Source organism: Notamacropus eugenii, chromosome 2 (assembly GCF_028372415.1).
Source record: "Notamacropus eugenii isolate mMacEug1 chromosome 2, mMacEug1.pri_v2, whole genome shotgun sequence".
Taxonomy (NCBI): domain Eukaryota; kingdom Metazoa; phylum Chordata; class Mammalia; order Diprotodontia; family Macropodidae; genus Notamacropus; species Notamacropus eugenii.
This window is the reverse complement of record NC_092873.1, coordinates 25,427,208-25,447,407: the sequence shown is the minus strand read 5'-3', so window position 1 is coordinate 25,447,407 and position 20,200 is coordinate 25,427,208. Positions and strand designations below refer to the sequence as shown.

The 20,200-nt window shown below is 54.2% G+C and overlaps 1 protein-coding gene across 4 annotated transcripts in view; it reads right to left on the bottom strand.

The window, feature by feature from the left end:
- Positions 1 to 20,200, bottom strand: part of TRPM5 (transient receptor potential cation channel subfamily M member 5) — a 47,720-nt gene that overhangs the window by 16,182 nt on the left and 11,338 nt on the right. For 3 of the 4 annotated variants that reach the window (XR_011973821.1, XM_072639475.1, XM_072639476.1), the window contains exons 5-18: positions 19,953 to 20,119; positions 17,115 to 17,322; positions 15,598 to 15,662; positions 15,121 to 15,312; positions 13,770 to 13,872; positions 12,263 to 12,381; positions 9,780 to 10,133; positions 8,901 to 9,041; positions 7,799 to 7,922; positions 5,711 to 5,856; positions 4,841 to 4,953; positions 3,564 to 3,659; positions 2,530 to 2,785; positions 1,443 to 1,814 (exon numbers count right to left, since the gene is read on the bottom strand). Coding sequence is in view for 3 of the 4 variants with exons in the window: in XM_072639475.1 (XP_072495576.1) it covers positions 1,443 to 1,814; positions 2,530 to 2,785; positions 3,564 to 3,659; positions 4,841 to 4,953; positions 5,711 to 5,856; positions 7,799 to 7,922; positions 8,901 to 9,041; positions 9,780 to 10,133; positions 12,263 to 12,381; positions 13,770 to 13,872; positions 15,121 to 15,312; positions 15,598 to 15,662; positions 17,115 to 17,322; positions 19,953 to 20,119 (2,456 nt within the window). In the remaining variant the exon portion in view is untranslated. The remainder of the gene's footprint in view (positions 1 to 1,442; positions 1,815 to 2,529; positions 2,786 to 3,563; positions 3,660 to 4,840; positions 4,954 to 5,710; positions 5,857 to 7,798; positions 7,923 to 8,900; positions 9,042 to 9,779; positions 10,134 to 12,262; positions 12,382 to 13,769; positions 13,873 to 15,120; positions 15,313 to 15,597; positions 15,663 to 17,114; positions 17,323 to 19,952; positions 20,120 to 20,200) is intronic. The other variant, XM_072639477.1, reaches the window with a different exon arrangement.

Below are 20,200 nucleotides of genomic sequence, written 5' to 3'. Positions count from 1 at the left end.
GTGGGGAAGGACTTCTCACAGAAGCTGGGGCTTCAGCTGAGACAAAAGAAGCCTGGGAGGCTGGGAGCAGAGATGAGGAGGGAGAGGCTTCCTGACATGGGACACAGCCAGGACAAAGGTGTGGAGACAGGAGATAGAGTGCCACCTTCAGAGGATAGTGAGTAAAGTGGGTGCCACTGAATTGTGGAATATCTGGAGGGGTTGTCAGGTGTGAGAAGACAGGCAAGGGTAGGAGGGGGCCAGCTTATGGAGGCTTTTCAAAGTCCCTGGATCCTTATGCCTCTGGAGCCTAGGCTTAGGTGCCCAAAGGGATCTTAGAGACCAGCTCCATGAAGAGTAACCATCATTGAAACCATGCCTTTACTCTCCTGAATCAGTTGAACTGGTTGTGGGCCCTGAAGATGCTCCAGCACAGCAGAAAGGTGAAGACAGACAACAGCCCTGGGAATGCTTCTCTCCCCCTGGGTGTAGTTTTGTAGGGCAGGATAAACCCTGCCTCAGTTGGTACCTAGAATACTGTAGAGTGAGCAGTGAATGTGGTCTGCAGGATGGACTCAGGCTAATTGAATCCTGGCAGTCAGTTTGGCTCATGCTCTGCCTGGGGGTCTCTGTGAGCAGTGCCTTGGTTTCCCCCAAAGTTGGGTTCCCACCTCCCAGTCCCTGGCTGACTGGCTCCACAGCATCCCATGGGGGGGCAGTATCTTTCCACTGCCTTGCCACTCTTGAGGGCTCCAAAGAGCAGAACTCTAATCTCTTCCTATCCATGACTACCCTGGATGGCGATCAGGGAGTGTCAAGTCAAACCTTAGAGAAGAGCAATTCATTGTAGACGGGAAGCCTGAACTTTTACACGGAACAGCTTCAGGTCACAGAGTCAGAGGCCTTCCAGAGCTAGGAGGGTCCCCAGCCCAGCCAGTAGTGAGATCAACTCACCCAACCCTGAAAGGACAAGTGGCTGTCCTTTCTCTGGTGGGAGTCCTCTAGGGACCGGGAGCCCACTATGCCACTCCCTTCCCCCACAAGGCAGCCCCTTCCCCTCTGGGACAGAGGGGACACTGTTTCTCTTACACCTGCCTCAGACTGGTCCCTTGGCCCTAGTCCCAAAGGAAAAGGAGCAAGAAGCTCTTGGAACCAGGTGGTGCTCACTGGCTGGGCCAGGAGGGAAGGGGCCCACGGCTGGCCCAGGGGGCCCAGAGGGTGAGAGGTCATACCTGCAGGTGATGCCTACGATAAAGAGGAAGATGGCCACCATGTCACGTAGGACTCTAACAATGGCAGTGGATGACCTCCCTGTCATTGCAGGGACCCTGGGGAGGCTGGATGAACATTTTATCAGAGTCATGGCGGCCAAGAGGAGACCCCCTCCAGCTCTGAGACCCTAGGATTGAAGCATCCCAAGGGTGCGAGGTGAGCGTGAGCTAATGCCCCCCACACCCCCTCACCATCCTCTCCACAATGATGATCTTGGGCCCCAGCTGCTTGTGAATGGCAAAGATGTGAATGAGTCTCAGGGTGAACACCATGAAGTCCATGGCCAGCACGGTCCGGCCAGCCTCAAACGTTGAGCTCAGCATCCTAAGGAGCCCACGGAGGGGCAGGGGAGAGGGAGAAAGAGCCTCTTGGGACCAGGCAGTGCCTGCTGGTTGAGGTAGGAGGGAAGGAGACAGGGGTGGCCCAGGGGGTAAGAGGTCACACCTGCAAGTGACTCCTATGACAAAGAGGAAGATGGCCGCCATGTCACACTTATTCCAGTTGTCCTCCACGTACACCTTGAATTTCTTCAGGAGGTTGGCGTCTTCATCAGTGAAGAAACCCTAGGGTGGGAGCAAACACCCGTCAGTCACAGTTGCAGGCTTCTGGGCTCTCTGCCTTTGGGAGACTCTCCGATTCCAAGGCATATCAGATTGGGGGCTGGAGTCCCAGTCAGGGAACCCTCTACAGCCTAGATCAGGGCTCTGTCTGGGGTCAGACTCAAGGTATAGTGACTTGCCTTGGGTCACACAACCTGGATCTGGAAGAGGTAAGACTCAAATCCTGATGCTGAGGGCAGTGCTCTATCTGCTACACCTTCCTCACTTGGGCAGAGCTCTTTTGTCTGCAAACCAACTGGCCATTTTCTCTGGTCCTCTTCCTGGCCTGGGAGGCTCTCCCTCCACTTGCCTTCTATGGGAAGCCCCCCACCCTTACCCCTATGGGATCACCTCCCCCTCCTCCCCCAGGATCATCTCCCCCATGTCCCATCTCCAGCCTCTTCACACGCATGACTGTCTCCCTTTAGACAGGAAGTTCCTCAGGGCAAGGCCTGCCTTCCACCTTTCTGTGTGTCCTCAGCGCTCTTCTTGGTACATAGTAGGTGCTTCACTGGTGCTTGTTAACTGACTAAGTGACCTCACATCTCATCCCATCCTTCATTTGTCCACTGGAGAAACTAAGACACCAGTAGAGGCCAGGTCACAGTCAAGACTTCACAGCTGGTTAGTAGTGGAGGGGGTACGAGTCTGTCCCTGGGTTCACGCATTCACCACTGACCTGCCGGACTTCTTCGAGCACCAGAGTAAACACCCAGAAGTAGAGGGCTCCCTCGGGCCCTGAGGGGCCATCCGGAGGTGGCTGGAAGTCCACCAGGAGCACGTAGGTGAAGAGGAAGAGGAAGGCAAAATACATGACCATGTTCCCCAGGAAGACGGTGACGGGGGCCCCCCAGAATTTCTTCCATCGGGAGAGCAGGAAGGGGCTGGACACGGCCCAGTCCCTGACCCTCTTCCCTTCTGATGACTCATCCCTCCTGCATGACAAAAACAGCAAACGCTAGACTATCAACAAGTCTGGGTCCGGAGCCTTCCCCCATGGGCTCCAGTCAGAGGCTCTGCTCTTGTCACCGCTGTCCCTAGTCCTGAAGAAGGTTGATGAGAAGTGGATGGGGAGAGGGGATGCAACCATCCTTATGGCATGTGGTCATGGGAATGTGGTGTTATAGCCAGATGGGACCATCATGCCCCATGTTGTTTTACAGATTTGGAAGCTCAGGTCCAGGGACATGCTATGACTTGCCTAGGGTCACATAGCTGGTGGGTATTTGAGGTGGGATTTGAACTCTGATCCTTAGAGGATCAGGTTAGTATCCTTCCCACAGCCTGTTTTCTCTATGATATGGTTCCAGTGGAAGAGAAGCCCCCTGTGGGGCAGGGCTGGTGCTCTGATGTGCCTTTGTGTCTCCAGGACAAGACCCAGCAGTCAGTGTTTACTCAATACTGGATTGGGTCAGATCTGGTCCTCCCAGTAGGGCTGTTATGGGGAGGCTGAACCAGCCTAGACCTGACCGAGGTATTGGCAAAGAATGGCCAAAACATCTGTGTCCCAAATGGTTCAGCCAGAGCTTGGAAAATTGGAAACTGAGGCCTGGGTCTCCCCTGAGGAAAGGGGAGACCTCAGGAAGAGCCTCATCTCTTGCTTCCCTGGGGGGAATCCCCTCCTGCTGCTCACACCACCCCCCAACAGGCCCTTTGGTCCCTGACCTCCCCAAGGCTTCTCCATCCTACCAGGCCTGAAATCCCTCACTTCACCTGATGCTGGGGGAAGGGAAAAGCAGCATCCTCTCTGTGTCCAGGCTGTCCAGCTCTCGGAAGGGCTCCAGCCCACTGTTCAGGGGTAGCTCCTCACTGCAAGAGACCCAGTGCGGGGCAGAAAGGGCCCAGGGTCTTGGGGTCTTTGGAGCTGCATCCAGAAGACTGAATCTGCTCCATGAGCACTGAAGCCCCCCCGCCAAATATCCCAGGACTGGGGTGTGTGAGGGGACAATTCAACCCTCATGAAGCACCAGCCAAGGGGAAAGAGAGCACCATGCCAGGCACTGGGGGGGCCAAAGGCCTCACTCTCCAGGAGGCCAAGAGGAGGGATGAGCCCCTCCCCAGACTGGGGGGCAGAGGGGAGATCTAGAAGGAAGGACTTCTGTGAGAGGTGAGAGTCACTGGAGCCCTTGGGGCCAGGAAAGAGGAAGGAAGGGAAATAGGGAGGGAGGGAAAAAGGAGGGAGAGAGGAGGCAGAAGAAAAGGAGAGGAAAGGCAGGAAAGGAAGAAGGGAGTGGGGGGGGGGGTCATTGGTAAAGCATTTTCTATGTGACAAACACTTTGCTGAGTGCTGAGGGTACAAGCAGAAAAGAAAGCAGGAGACACAGGCTGCAGCCTCATCCCTCCCTTGCTCTACAGCCTTAGATGGCTCCCTTCGCCTCAGGTCTGGCTGTCTCAGCTCCCACCATGTGCATCACTCCTAGGGCTGCATCTTACTCTCCTTCCCCTTCCCACCAGGAGGTAGGAGATTTTGGTGCCCCTCCCAGCACCAGCCCCATGCCTCTAGTGGCACCTCCGGCCAGCTCAGATTAAATGGGTTTTTATTTGAGCTGGCTCTTGGTGATGAGGTTAAAGGAAGGCCCAGTGGATGCTCAGGGTTATTCAGAAGAGTGAAGATGGTGGCGGGAGAGAGGAGGGGTGACAGGCCCCACCCCCAGCTGGGCTCCTCCCCCATTGAAGGACAGACTCTCTCCTGGAGGCCCTGGGGGGTGGGCAGGGCCCTGTCCAGCAGGTGTTCTCAGCAGGTGCTCGGGAGATAGCCATGGATCCAGTGACTGGCTCGGGGCATCCAGGCCAGAAGGAGCCTCTCTTCCAGGTGGCCCTGTTTGCCCTGTGCTGTCTCCTCTGGCTGGCCAGAGCCTGCCCACCCTTGCAGGCCAGCTCAGTGACCCCTCTCCCTGACCCCCCTCCCCCAAGGCTCCAAGGGATGACTTCCCCAGAAACTTTGGCCTTCCAGGCTCTGCAAGGCCTTCACACCTTTGGCCTTCTCCTACCTGAAGGTGATCAGGTTAGTGTAGATGAGGACAGGGCAGCAAAACGCACAGATCAGCCTCAGGATCGGGGTGCCAGTGGCCATGTCTCCCCACCAGATTTTGGTCAAAAAGGCCTAAATCAGAGAGAAACGTTCATCCATAGGACTTCCCCTGCTGGGTCATCGGTGTCCAGTACGTGTGGTGACAAGCCCCAAGCCTGTCTGAGGTCCTGATCTGAAAGCAGGAGGCTCTTCAGTGTATGGTGAAAGGCCCACCTTTGGAGTCAGGGGCCCTGGTTCTGTTATATTCTACCTGAGTAGCCTGGGACAAGACGATTCACCTTCTTAGGACTCAGTTTCCCCAGGTGTAAAGTGTAGGGGCTAGCTTGGCCAACCTCTAACCCTTCTCACTGTAACTCTGTAATCCTAATAATGAGAGATGCCATTTGGGCACCCCATTTTACAGACAGAGAAACTGAGGTGTATCTAGGGAGTGGAGCCTGCTTCTCAACTCCTGTGCCCACTAAACCATGCTGACTTCTCTCGGGGTCACTTTTGGGTCCTGAATGAGCCCGGGGCTGGTCTAATTTCATCAAACCAGAGACACTCAGTCTTCTCAGTAGCATTCAAGGCCTTCCATCATTTGACCCCACATACCTTTCCAGCCTTGGTTCCCTCCATGACCCCTGCTAAGTCAGCCTGAGGCCCCAGGCTGCTGAACTGTGATGGGGTCATAGGTACCCTGTCAGACCCGGCATACCAGTTGGTTCTTTGAACCAACCTCCCATAGCCCTACCCTCTTTCCCTCTCTCCTCTTTCCCTCCACCCTCTTCCTCCCTGCACCCTCCCCCGCTCCTAGTCAGGAGGTTGGGGTAGGGGAAGGTCTGCTCACCTGGACACCATCATGGGCGAAGAAGGACTTGGTGTCAGCCTCGGTGGCCAGGTGCAGGCAGGTGGTCTTGCTCCAGTCCTGGTTCTTTCTCACCAGCAGGGCAAAGGCTCGGTCCTCACTGTTGTTGTAACACTCACTGAAGAGCTCTGTCCAGGACAGGGGGCCAGGGCAGTCTGTATACCCAACTCTGCACCAGTCAGCTGCCCTTCCCCCCACACTTATGTGCAAAGCGTGTGAGCGAGCATGCGAGCATGCACACACACATGTGCCAGTCTCCATCCTCCCCCCCAGACGGAACAAGTCCCATTCGTGCTCCATAGGACAGTCTAGCTGGGCTGCCCTTCTCCTCTGTCCCCTCAGTCTCCTTTCTAGGTCCCTCCACTCATCCTAACATCACGCAGACCCCTGGCTGCTTTCCTCTGGACACTCTCCAGCTTAGTGAACTCCTCCCCAAAAGGGGGACCTCAGGACTGGACTCAAGAGTCCAGGCTTGGCCTGACTGAGGCAGGCACCGAGGGGTGGCCCCCTCCCAAGGCCTGGACCTGTCCCCTCCAAGTGCAGCCTACAGTTGTGTGTGGGGGTTTCAGGTCATCAGACCACCTAACTGGATTTCCGTTGAGTCCAGAGTCTGAGCAACCCTGGCTCCCAAATCTTCTCTTTCAAATGGCTACCTGGCCAGGTAAACAGCAACAGGAAAAGGCTGCTTTGGGCTCAGAGAACCCAGGTTCAAATCTTACTCTTCTCCTTTCTACCTTGGTTCGCGTCTATGCATCTCAGTTTCCTCACTTGTAAAGCAAAGGGCACCTTTCAGTCCTCTCCATCCACAGTACTTGAGTCCCCAGCCCAGAAGCCCCCATGGCCCCCTGGACCAGCCCTTCCCCTGCTCCCCATCAAGCTGAGCTGTTCTGGGTCTGGCCATGATGCCCAGGGCTGCAGAGAAGGTGGGCTCGGTGCCTCTGATCTCTCCCCACAAAGAACAGTTTGCAAGCATGTGCCCTCACTGCTGCTGCCTTTCTGGCCCCTCTATGGCCCCTTAGGCTGCTGGGCAATGAGAGTAAATGGGTGGTTATTAAGGATCAATGCCCCAGGAGCTCGGTCCTGTCCACCCTAGCACAGCTCCTCAGCTAGAGAGTGAGTGCCAGGTGGTGGCCAGTGAGGGGTTTTGCCTGAATCCCATAGCAAAATGGGCAGCACCCCCCTCCATTGGTGCCTGTGTGTAATGGGCAGTGGCCACTCTGTGGCCACCCTCCTGTGGCTAAGCCAGCTTATCCCAGTGGGTCCTGGTGGGGTACCCTTCCTCCCTCTCCTGGGTGGGCATTCTGGAGATGCAGGAGCTATGCAGTGCAATCTGGAGCTAGGCACAGGTCATCTGCACCCTTAGAAAATTTCTTGCAGGGGTTGCAGAGCTCTGGGAAATCACAGGAATTCAGAGGAGCTAGAGGTCCATTCTGACCCCCAACACTTGCATGTGAACTTTCAAGGTTAATGAAGACAGCCTTACTCTCAGGCCCTGGAGGGGGTTCCTAGGACTCAGGCTCAAGCAAAGCTCTGCCTCTGACCCTCTCTGTGACTTTGAACAAGTCCTTTGGCCTGTGTGAGCCTCAGTTTCCCCCAATGTCACCTGGCTCATGGAGTTATGTGAGAGTCTCAGCATCCTTTGTCAGCAGTGGTCCTCCTCCCATCTCCCTTCTCCCTGCCAAGAGTCCTTTCTGGGGAGCTGGATAGGTGCCATAGCACATGCAAAGTTGGGGGGCCCTTCCCTCAGGGCCCAGGAAGAGGATGAGGGCACAAAGACATCCCAACAAGCATCAGTGATGGTAATGGACGCTTAGACATCGCTCTCATCCCCACTCCCGCCCGTGGGCAATCTCAGGGTGGAAGAGCCGGCCCCATCCATGCCTCACTCCACCCCACCCGTGGCCCCTCCTGTGGCCTCACCCCTCCCATAGCCCCACCCACAGCCCACTCTTGGGCTCCAGCTTTGGCCCTCCTTCCACTCTCAGATGCCAGGTCTTAGGCGCTGGAAGCCCCGTGAGGGCGGGCACCAGGCCACGGTGACTGTAGCGCTGGGGGGCTCAGGGGACTCACCCAAAGCCAAGTGCTCATAATTGGCTTCCTTCATGCTTCGTGCCACCTCGGCCTTGGTCTCCAGGTGGGACATTTCCTTGAGGATCTTGCAGGCAGCCAGAGCAGCAGCCACCCCCTCCTGCCCCTGTGTGTGTGTGTGTGGGGGGGGGGTCATCCCCAGGAAGGACACCCCTCCTGTCCACATCCTTCCCCCCTCCCAAGAGCCTCAGTCCCCCTGGAGAGGAGGGAGGGAGGGCACCTGCTGCATTCCAGTCCTTTACAAACATGACCTCCCTTAATCAACAACCTGCTAGATCTGTGCTGTGATTATACTCATTTCATAGCTGAGGAAACTGAGGCAGGCAGAGGTTCAGTGACTTGCCCAGGGTCACAGTTTCTGGGCTAGATTTGAACTCAAGTCTGACTCTGTGCCCTGTGGCTCCACCATGGAGCTCATCTGTAAGCCTCCTCAGCCTTCCCTTCTCCCAGGTCAGTACCCTCCTTCAGCCCCGACTCTGTCTTCAGCCCAGTCCCCCATTCCACCCCATTGGGAAGGCTTCTCCTACAGTATCTGGGCTCCCTTTCCTCTGCCCCACCCCCAATCTTAGAGTGAGAAGCTTCCCTGCCCCAGAGGGATTCCCCCTCCCCCAGCCCCTGGCTGGATGTGATCTGTCCCTTGGACCTTCTACCCAGCCCCCGCCCCAAGTACACTTCTCAATGCCCTTCCCATGTCCTTCCTAGAATGGTGGCCCATGGATGTCTGAGTTTGATGACCTTCCCTACTAGATGGTCCACTCCCTGAGGGAAAGAAAGAGGAGCCAATACACAGGCCCATTACAACACACCAAGGGCTGGGCCTGGTCCCCTGATAGGAGGACTACTGAGTTAGTAATTCTCTCCCTGAGCCTCAGAGTTCTCCTCTGTCAAATGGGTTTATCGCCCAGGGATCCCATCACTGTTCCTGGGCCTCTCCTGGATGGGGAAGGGGGTGAGCGGGAGATTCCTTTCCTCTGCTCATGGAAGGGGTAGAGGATGCCTGAGTCTGCCCCAGCCATAGACATGGCCCAGGCTGAGGGGAGGGGTCCCTCCTCTCATCTCCCCAGCCCTGGGCCAGCTCACCCACCATGGCCCAGAAGTAGTTAGCCATCTCGTGCCGATTCTGCAGCACGGCCCACAAGAACAAGTCCCTCCAGGGGGCTGTGCTCCTCTGGGTCAGGTCCAGAGCCGACTTTGGCCCCCCAAAGCGCTTGGTGGTCACTTTGTCCTGGAGGGAAGAGTAGACAGGGCTCTGAGCACACAGGGGCCTCACAGGGACTACAAGGAGAGAATCTGAGGCCTACCCGGGCCCCATCAGAACCCTGGCTGGTGGCCTATGTCTCTGCTAGGCTATGAGCCTTCGAGGGCATAGACTGCAGCTCAGACCTGAATGCCTAAACAGCACCGCAAGGGAGCTGAGGGGCAACCTAGCCCCTTCCATGCCAAGAAGCGTGCCCATTGAGACCTTCTTGGCAAAGGACCATCCAGTCAGACAGCAGACCTTCAGAGACAGAGAGCCCACCATCCCTCCACAGCCCTCATAATGAGGAGGTATCTGGGACATGAAGTCTAATCCCACCTTGTTGCCCCTTACTCCTGGTTTGCCCAGCCCGCTGCCAGGTACCCAGCAGGCGTTTAATAAGTCCCTAGAAAACAGTGGTGAATTCTGAGCCTGAACTTTGACATGGTATTTTGCTTTTCATTTGGGAGAAAATGGGAGGCTGTGGAAAGGGCCCTGGTCTGGGGAGGGTAGTAGGGGGCGGGGACAGGTGTCCAGAGACCAGAGTTCCATTGCCTGCCCTGCCCCTGCCCAGCCCCGTGCCTTGGGTGAGCCTCAGCCCATCTCTGGGCTTCCTCAGTTGCTCTCCTCTGGCCCTGTCAGGGCTGGGCTGATGGTATCTGAGGGGTCTTCTGGGGTGGGGGTGGGGCAGACCCAGGGACTCCCCTGCCCTTGTCTGTGACTCACAGCTCTCCTGCGGCCAGTCAGCTTGCTATTCTGGTAGAAGCCCCTGCAGGCATCATGGAGGAAGTCCTTGAGCACACGGGCCACATCATGGAGGGAGAACAAGGGGGGTTCCCCCAGTGGCTCCTTGCCCAGCTGCCCACCCCCTAGCCCGGTAAGTGTCAGTTTGCTCTCCTCATGCTTCCTGAGGAGCAGGTGGAAGAGCAGGCTCTTCTGGGGGATGGCCCGATACAGCTCCTGCAGCCGCCCATATGTCAGAAAGTCTGGCACACTGGCACCATTGTCCACAAAGAGACGCACAAACTCCGGCTTGTTGTTTACCAGGGCATCCATCATCACCTCCTCCAGGTCACCAGACTGCAGGGGCAGAAGGTCATCAGGAACAGAGTGAGGGGTCATTGAGAACCACAACAGCTCTAGGGCTCTGGGAGGGGAGGAGAGAGGAGGAGGGAGAGGAGGAGTGTACCAGTAAGCCTATCTAGGGCTTACTGACCCATCCAGGATGGCCTGCAAGCACAGGTTCTTAGACCTGCTTTCCTAAAAGGAAAGTAACTTTTGAGGGGCCAACAATCTTCTTTAATCACATATACCAGCAGAGAAAATACAAGCAGAAAAATAAAGACCAACAGACAGGGCTTCTAACCATCTGACCATGACACACACACCAGAGAGAGAAGCACCAGCATCTAGGTTTTCAAAGCTGGAGGGGGGGAGGGAGGGGGCTCCTTAATGACTACCCAGAGTCTCCTCTGGTGCATGAACTTTCTTCCAAAGAGTGAGCTCCCAAACCAAAACCTCACCTCAGAGTACATATATACTTTTCAGAGCCAGAGAGCGTGACCCACACTCATGACCCAGTGCCTCATTAGAAATTAATAAAGGTGTGGACCCTCCTATAAAACAAGCCTCCCCTGATCAACTGTCAGTATCATTACAAGGAGGGAGGAGGAAGAGGAGAAGGAGGAGGAAGAGACAGAGGATGTAGTGTGACTAGAGAAAGAGGGAGAGAGAAAAGGGAGAGGGAGGGAGAGAAGAAGCCAGAGGGTGGTCAAAGAGAGGCTGAGCTGGATTCAAGTCGGGGTGGGGGGGTCTCTTTCATTCCTAGAATTTCACAGGGATGCCCCCTGACTTCCTCAATCCCCAACAGCTTCTTTCCCCTTCCCCTTTTCAGTCAGTTAACAAGAAACATGCACTATGTACCAGGCCAAACCAACCCCTGCCTCCCAGGAGTTCACATTTGAATGGGAGAGACACATGGAATGATTAGGTCCACCCAAGACAGGTACAGAATAAATGGAGGATCTGGGAGGAGAAAGCACAGCTTGGTGGTGAGGGGGAAGAGCACTCCAGGTAGGAGGGACAGACAAGGCAAAGGCTTGGAGATGGGAGTTGGATGCCATGTGAGAAGAACAGCAGGAAGACTAGCATAGCTTGATGGTAGAGGGGGTGAAGGAAGGGAGGGATAAAGAGGAAGAGGCCCAGCTCTTGGGCTCCTCGTGAAGGACTTGGCAGGGGAGGTTGAGGACTGACTAAGAAGATGGAGGTCCTCGGTCAGAAATGATGACTATGGTCCCTGATGGAAAAGAGAGGTCAGAGTCAGAGTCAGGGTCCCAGTCACCATCAGGAGGCAGAGTCTAAATAGATAAAGCCCGTTAAGCCAAACCAAACCTAGAAGGGTGAGGCAGGAAGGGGAGAGGACAGAGGTGTAGACTAGGAGAGGAGCCAGGTAGCCCCTCTTGGCCCTTGAAAGGCATCATGGGATTTCAGAGTGAGAGCTGGGAGCCACCTTGGGAATGCTCCAGGACCATCAGCTTTTCTACAGATGAGGGTGAGTCACCTGGCTGGCCAGGAGTAGGGTGAGTTGGGCTCTAGGTCCTCCTGCCTGACTACAAAGTCTGTGCCCTTTACCACCCTGCTGTGTCCATCAGAGAGTGACTGTGATGAAGTTTCTTACCAGAAGAAGGGGTGGCCACAGGACATAGAGAGAAGTTCAAAGGTCAGGATGAATCCTTGGAGATAAATCAAGGCCCGAGGGGAAGAAGCAAGCCCCTGGCCAGTCACTCTGCGGCCAGCTGACCGCAGGCTATTCGTGTTTGAGGGAGGCTGAATGAAATACCTGGACACATTCAGGCTGGAGAGCCACGGCACTCTCCCATCAGAGACAGCGGCCTGGGAGGCTACCCTGGTGGGCATGCTAGTGGGCACCACTGGTTGGCAGGCTGAAGGCTGTACCTTCCAGGCTCACTTTCCATTTGCCCCAATTGCTTCTGGGCCAAGGACCTCTCCGAGGGCTGCTCTTACCCCCCACTCCCAATCCTGGCCCCTCGTTTGGGGCCAGCTCAGTGAGCCTGGGGCATTTGGAATGGGAATGGGAAGGAGGCCAGCCTTCACAGGTTGGGAAGGGACCCAAAGTCCTGTCCAGGGAAGAAAGAAAGTAGAAAGAAAAGAGACAGTGCCGGAGTCTGGGCCAGGCCCACCCCAGCTACCTTCCACTCCACATCCCCGCTGAATATTTCACTCTTGGCGATGTCAATACGATTCCAGGCCACGGCCAGTTTCAGTTCATCCAAGTACTCCTGGGCCTCCTGGCTATGGCTCTTACAGGCTGCAGGGAGGGAGAGAATGGCCACTGAGCATCAGGGGACATTAACATTGATGCTGAAGTCAGGGTGTGGGGCCAGTGACCCCCCCAGGGGGTACCTAGGGCTGATGAAGGGGGCACTGGTTCAGAGTGCTCTTCAGCAGAAGGGTCTGGGCAAGGCAGATGAGCCAGCTCCCACCCAATCTCAGAGTCTTGGGCCAACTTCTAGACTCCAGTGTAGCCAGAATAGCCATCTCTGGTCTGAGGAGCAACCTCTGAACCTTTGTGATCATGTTCTGCAGGCCCAGCTCAGACGCTGCCTCTGGCCTCTGGCCCTGCAGCCTGGGTCTGATTTTAAAAACATCCCAGTCTGCAATATACCAATTTCTTGGGCCCAAGACAATCCCTCACACACATTCAACAAAAAAGGTGAGCTTCTTTTGAAATGGAGGTGAGAGGGAGCCACCAGAGGCCTCACTTGGGAGGGTTCTCTGTCCTGCTCCACTATTCCACATGCTTGCAGTGCTGAGTTCTAGACTCAGATTGTTAGGAACAGAAGACACCAGACTTTTGAGTTTGGGTGTGTGCAGAAGTCTGAGGGGCAGGGGCTGAGGGGGAGAAGGTGGCCCCTGAAAGCTATGCCTTCCTATACTGGGGGAGGTAGGGATGCCCAGGAGAGGCAGAGCCCCTTCAACACTAGCTGAGGGCCTCCAAAAGGGTCCAGCTTGCCTAAGATCTAAAAGGTTACTTCCAGGCATTTTTGCCCTTTTCTTGGCCCTAGCGAGTAGCTAGCCAGGCTCTGGTAAATTGCTCCCAAGGACATTGAAAAGAAAGATTTACCCTAAAGAAAACGTGTCTGAGCCCTGGGGTCTCAGAAGGATGTGTGTATGTGTGTGTATGGTGTGTGCGTGTGTAGGTATGAGTCGGTCATGGAAGAAACAGAGCTTTGGTCTACTGAACCACCAGACTAATTATCCTCACTCTATAAAAGGGGCAATTGAACCCCAAGAAGTGACATGAATAGTCTAAGATCAGCACTGTGGCCAGCCAGGAAGTGGCAAAGATGGGACCTCAACCTAACTCTTTCTTGATGCCAAGTTTGAGGTTCTCAACAGCCCAGAGCCTGACTTTGGGGCCAGATGCCCAGAAAACAGACCACTGCTATACTCCCTCCCCACAGCTTTACTCTGGAATCATGGCACATGTAGCTAGAAAAGGCCTTAGAGATTATGGAGGTCAGCCCCCTCATTTTATAGAAGGGGAAACTGAGGCACAGAGAAGAAGGACTGGCCCATGCAGTCAAGAGACTTTTGACCTGGGGTCCAAGCCTGAGGCTGGTCAGTGACAGGAGGGACTGAAGGGGCAGCTACCATCCTGGGTGTTACAGAGGCCAAGGCCAGCTGTGTCCTTACCTTTCACTAGAGCCTTCAAGATAACAGTGTCCAGCTCCTCGGAGCTGTCCTGTTCGAAGTCATGGACGGTGAGGAGGTGCTGCTGGGCTGTAATGGTCTTGAGCTGTCCAGGGTGGGAGCAGGGCTCAGGTCAGGTGGCTTGGGCTTGGCTATCCCCAGGGAAGGCTGGGCACATTGGCCCCTTTGGCAGATAGGGTTACTAGGTGGGTGGGGGCACATTGGCAACATCCCCCTTAGGAGGATGATTGGGGCTGCTGGGGTGACTGGGGAGTCTGAATCTGGCTCTAGGATCTCTGAGCCCATTGTGGGGGAGGGATGAGCAGAGACCACAATTCTTAGAGTGCCTCAGGACATGCAATTGTCTCCACTGGAAGGAGTGGAAACCAAGAAAAAAATCCCCCTGCACCACAGTGGGAGGGACAACTCTAGACCCATGATGCCTTGGAAAGGAGAGCCCACAGGAGACCATTGTGGTTAGCTGGGGGTGATGATCATACCTAGTAGCACAGGTAGCTGGGTGGGTAGGCTTGTATGGAGGAGGGTAATATAAAGAGGGCTCCAGATTGGGGGGAGGGTAAGAGAAATAGGGCTCTAGAATGGGAAGGGTATTATAACTAGGTCTCTAGAATGTGCATCTAGAATGTGGGGGGAAGGGTAAGAGAAATAGGGTTCTAGAACATGGGGAGGGCAGTATAAGTAGGGTTCTTGAATGTGGAAGAGGGTACTATCACTTGGGTTCTGCGGTTTTCCAGAGTTGGCATTGATAGGTTCTATGTGATGTTGGCCAAATCCCTTGTGTTCTCTTGGCCTGTTCCCTCACCTGAATAATGAGGGCAGGTGAAATAAATATCCTCTAAGGGCTACATCACCAGCTTTTTTGGTGCTGAAGGGACCCTAGAGTTCAACTAGTCCAATTCCCTTATTGTACAAATGAGAAGGAAACAGCTTTGCTCAAGGTCACATCACCAGGAAGTAGGACACCCAGCTGTAGGGTTAGGTTTGGGCTGGGGGGGATGCTTTAGTGAACAGCCTGCTGGACTTAAAGTTAGGGGATTCTTCTTCTGTCTTTGTCCCTTCCTAGCTTTCATTTCTCAGAGGTTTAGTCCTCTCCTCTAAGAAATGGGGACAAGGCCTGCCTTCCCTCCTCACTATGTCTACGGTGAGAATCAAATGATTCAAGAGGTGACAAGCACTTTGGAAACATGGCCTTGAAGATTCATAGACTCTCAGTCAGGTCTGTCCAAACCCCTTCCCCCAGGTAGGAGAACTCACCCTGGTTGGCCCAGGACCCCACCCCAAGGCTTCCTCCCAGAGTGAAACTCGCAACCTCCATGGAGAGAGATGGACCTACCAGCTCTGTCCAGCGGACAATGTCCTCCCAGGAGAACTTCTCAGTGGGGAATTTTTCCTTAAACTGTTTTTCCATCATTTGGGGCACAATGAGGTGGGGCTGGTTCATCAGGGTGGCGACAATGTCCGCCATGCCGCCCGACCCCGCCAGGATCAACCAAGGGGCAGAGTTCTCCACCGCCTGGAAAATTTGCTATCCCCACCCCCAGACCAGAGTGCCTGGTCAGAGGGGAGGGCATGGCGAGAAACATGCACAGGCAATGGTAGAGGAGCTGCCCTCCTTCAACCTCGCCCAGAGATCCTTAGTGGGAGTCAGGGGAAGGTCAGGAGGGGTGCAGGGGAAGGAAAATTAATCCAGGAGTGAGAGGAAGTCAGTAGAGGGGCCTTCAAGCACAGGACCTCCATGCTGGGAGGAGCCTTAGAGATCATGTGGGCCACCCCAGGAAACGGAAGTCAAGGCTCAGATTCAACCTCTTACCTCAAGGGTGTTGGGGCCCCCATTGACCAGCAAACAAAGCACGGGGATCTCAATGCTGCCTTTTCCTGGAAAGGGAGAGGCTGGTAAAGCTTGTATTCTGGGCTGGGGTGAGGGACTCTGTACAGAAACTGCTCTAAACTTGGGTCCTAGAAATGTTCTGTTGGTTAAAGGAGCCTTGTTTCCAAAAAGAACGATTTAGAAAACAAGGCCTGGCGAAAACTAAGTTTGTGACTTCAGAGGCCAGCTGTAAACCGTTATGAATTAAGGGAGTTTTCTGTATGTTTTAAGGGGGGACTCTCTCTGTCTCTGTCTCTGTCTCTCTGTCTCTCCCTCTCTGTCTCTCTCTTCACCCTCCTTCCATCATTCTCAACTAACGGTGTAAATAAAGTTGGGCAGAAGACGCAAGGAAGTCATCCCTTCAGTTAATGACAGGGCCAGCAGGAACATCTTACCATGCACTCAAGCTTGAGGCAGAGAAAGGCCACAAGCAGCCATTGTAGAGAAATGTAAGGAAGAGTTTGGGGCTCATCCTCAAACTACAAATACGGGCATTGTGGAAGGACGAGCAGCCTCCCTCCCTCCCTCCCTCCGTCCCTCTCACTAGAGACTGGATACAATAGTGACTGACCACAAGAAGGAGTCAGGGAGGGACAGGCCTAGGGCTGATTTCTCTAAATGTTTTAGGAAGTGTACGTCTAGTGCTGGAGATGCATGGTAGCTTTTGAAGGACTGTGGACATGCATCTGGGATGGGAGGGCCCTCTGAAGGCCACTGGCCCAGTCCCTTCATTTAGAGAAGGGAAGGGACAGATGCTCAATGCCCCTACTGCCTCTCCTTGTCCAACTCATTTCCTTCACAGGGTTGGATCCTGCCTGAGAGGCTCACAGAGAGGACACAGTATGCTCCAGGTCCCTTAGTAATTCCCCAGGATGAGTAGCTTTCCTTCCTTCCTTCAAGAATGAACAGTTTACTGGACTTAGCAGAAAGGCCACAGGCAGGCAAGTAGCTGCCAGGGCAGAAGGAGGGCCTTCTATAATGCTGTAATTCAGATCTGGACTCGAGGCAGGGCCACAGAAGTGTCTGCTCAGAATCAAACCCCAGGAGAAATCCCAGTTAGAATTCTAAGCGTACAGGCCTAAGGGCCTCAGAGGCTATCCACTGCAGCCCTTCCTGTTACAGTAGACAAGTTCAGGTCATGCAGCCTGTAAGCAGATGAGGCAGACTTGAGGTCCAGACCTCTCTAAAGGTCAACTTTCTCTACCCTGCACCATGTCACTGTCTTCTGCACCGATGTCCAAGCCTCTGAAAAGCTCTGAACACCGGGAAGGCAGGGAGCTGCCTCTTCCCTAGTCAAATGGGGCTCTGCTCACCAAAAGAGATCAGGAAGGAAGCCCAGCCATGCCCAAGAAGCTGGCATTTGAGTGGCTTCTCTTCCTACCCAAATTGCCTGTAAGACCCAGGGCTTGTCTCCTGGGGAAGTCTTTCTGGGCCAAGGTGGCATGAGGGAGCCTTCTTACCTCCATAGCCTGTCCTTTGCTCCGAGATGTGCTTTTCCAGAAGGAGTCTGAGTCTGGTGGTGGGGTCTCCATGCCCAGTGGCTCCAGCTGCCACTGGGGCTTTGTCCAGCAGGGGGTCTACCAGGATGAAGTGTGAATGGTTGCTGTCCAAAGAGTAGAGGGTGCCTTGGCTGCTGTCATCTGACTTGTAGGGGATTGGGTTCTCGTTCTAGATTCAAACCAGTAGGAGAAAGAGAAGCCATATTTGTGAGGGTGACAGGGGCATGGGCAGGAACCCTCCAGGTCTAAGGTTAGTACACTGCCCTCTCCCCTCCCTCTCCTCTCAATTGGACAGGAAGCTTGCTGAGGGCACTGTCTTGGAGGCAAGCAGCATAGAGTCTGGGGCCAGGACTCTGAGCTTGGAGAACCTGTGCTCTTTACTGGGCCTCAAAGGCACTCAATGCCTCCCCTGTTCCTATAGTGTCACTGAGTCCAGGGGTAGGCACACAAAGAAGATGGCACAGAGTCATTGGGTCAGAGCTGGAGGAAACCCTCTGATTTTCTTGATGAGGAGGCTGAGGTCCAGAGAGGGTCAAGAGAGGTGGGGTGGGGGGAGCTCTGGGCTCAGCTCTCACTGCTGGGTGAGACACCAAAGTTGAGGGGCTCTGGGGAGCCAGGACCATGAGGACAGACAGCAGTTCCTGGTGGAGGGGGGCTCCCCAGGGTTCTTATTGGCAGGCCCACCCTCCCTTTACTGGTCACACCCTTTCCAGATTCCCAGCTAAGGGCTTGGCCCCTGTCCATGTTTCCTATGGACAGCACTGCCACCTTCTGGCTGTGTCTCCCAACCCCTGGGATATTCCATAGAATCCCTGAGAAGACTATGAGATGAGAACCCAGAACCTGGCAGTAGGGGCCCAAAAGGCCCTTAGAACATGGAATGGGGGTGGGAGGGGCCCCTTAGAATGCAGAATGGGAACTTTTAGGGTGGGAGGGGGACTTGGAACAGAGAACATTGAAGATCACAGGTCAAAGGGGCCTTAGAGGTCTCGTTTGGTGAAAACCCCTCATTGTGTAAATATGGAAACTGAGCCCCACCCAGGGAAGAGAAGGACACCCTGACCTTGTCTTCTCCCCCACTTCCAGAAAGGGATGTCTCACTTTTTCTCCGCTCCTCAAAGCTAGCCTGTTCCTGCCCTGGGAGACCAGACCAAGCCCCAAACCTAGGGTCTAGAGGCCCAGAGTTCTTCAGAGAGGAGGCTGGGTTCATTTAAAACTAATTATAGCAACTGAGCAACTGTGAAGGTTCTCAGGGCAGGAGGCTGGTAGACTCCCAGAGGAGAAGAAAGGTCAAATACAGATTGGGGTGCTGAGGCCCAAAGCAAGAAAGAAACTTGCCTAAGATTGAATGGCAAATTAATGGTAGAGCTGGAACACTCTAGACTCTCAGGTTCACTATTCAGTGCCCCACATAGAAGCCTACTGGCTCCTTCAAAGAATTAAAAAAAAGTCTTGTAGGACTTCATAAGGCTAAACTGGATGTGAGAGATGCTCAAGTCTGGTCATTAATTTTAGAGGAAGACACTGAGGTTCAGAGACGTTATGACTTGTTCCATGGCACAAGACATCAGTGGATGTCAAGGTGCACCACCCCCCAAACCTATCTTCCTATTTTGGGTGAGGGTACCCACATCCTAAGTTTGTAACCTTGTCATCATCCTCAAAGTCTCACTCGGTTGCACTCCCCCTTCCTACACAGAATCAGTTGCTAAGTCTTACCAATTTCATTCCCCAACACTTCTGTGTATCTCTTTCTTTCCCCTCACCTGGCCACCACCCAGGACAGACCTTTCTCTCTTCTTCTGGATTACAGTTGCTTCCTAGTTGGTCTCCCTGCTTCAAGTCTCCAAGCTTCTCTAATTTGTCCTTCTCACAGACACCAAAGTGACTTCCCTAAAGCCCAGGTCTGACTCTGTTTTATAAACCCCAGTGGCTCCCTATTATTGTTAGACTTTCCTGTTGTCATTTGAAGTCCTTCACAGACTAACTCCAGGCATAGAGCTCATTCCTCTTCTTCAGAAATTCTTTGGGCTAGCCCAACTGCACTTTGTTCCTCACATGGGATAAGCCATCTCCCAGCTCCATGTTTTTTCCCAGGCTTTTTCTCCTCACCTGCAATGCAGCTGTCCCTCCTCTCCTCTGCCTCAGAGAAGACCCCAAGGTTCAGTTCAAACAGCACCTCCTCCAGGAAGCCTTTCCTGCTTGCTTTGTTGTCAGTGGCTCCCCCCTCCAAAAATTACTCCTTATTTACTCTGTATCTATTTTTATTCATACTTATCTCTATTCATGCTGCTTCCACTGAGTAGAATGTGAGCTTTCTGAGGGCAAGGGCTACATTGTCTCTGTCTTTGTATCTCAAAAATCTGGCACATGGTGGCTGTCAACCACAGCAGTGAGACATTCCTAGGGTCTGTTACCACCCTTCTATGAGGCATACCCTTAATCCTCCCCTCACCTCAGCATAGACATGTACTTCCCCACTGCTACTCCCGGGGTACTCCTCATCATGTGGCTTAGCATAGGGAGGACATGCGAGTCATTGAATCTCAAGAGCTAGAAGGAGCCTTTGTGACCCTGGAATCCAGTCTCCCACCTTGCACAGCCTTTCTGACCAGGGATTGTACAGCTCCTCCTTGAATCCTTCCAGTAATGGGGAGCTTACTATTTCTCAAGGCAACCCATTCCATTCTAGGACAGCTCTAATTGTGAGGAAGCAATCTGTGACTGGCTGCTCTCATCCTAGCCCTGCTCCTGGGAAGGCTGTTGTCCCCTAGCCCCTCAGTCCTTAGATCCACATACCTGAGAGTTGTCCAAAACCTCCTTGTGCAGCACCCTGGACAGTGAGACAATCCCAATGGTGATCACCCTCACTTTGGTGGATGTGCTGGCCAGAGAATGGTCTCGAACTGCCTGCCCGACATGCCTGGCCAGACCCACCCGCAGGGCGCTGGTAAATATCCATGCCCCTGCCAGAGAAGAACCCAGGGAGAGAGCAATGGGTCTGCCCTGCTTTCTGCAATGGCAGATACAGATTCATTGGTTCTCAT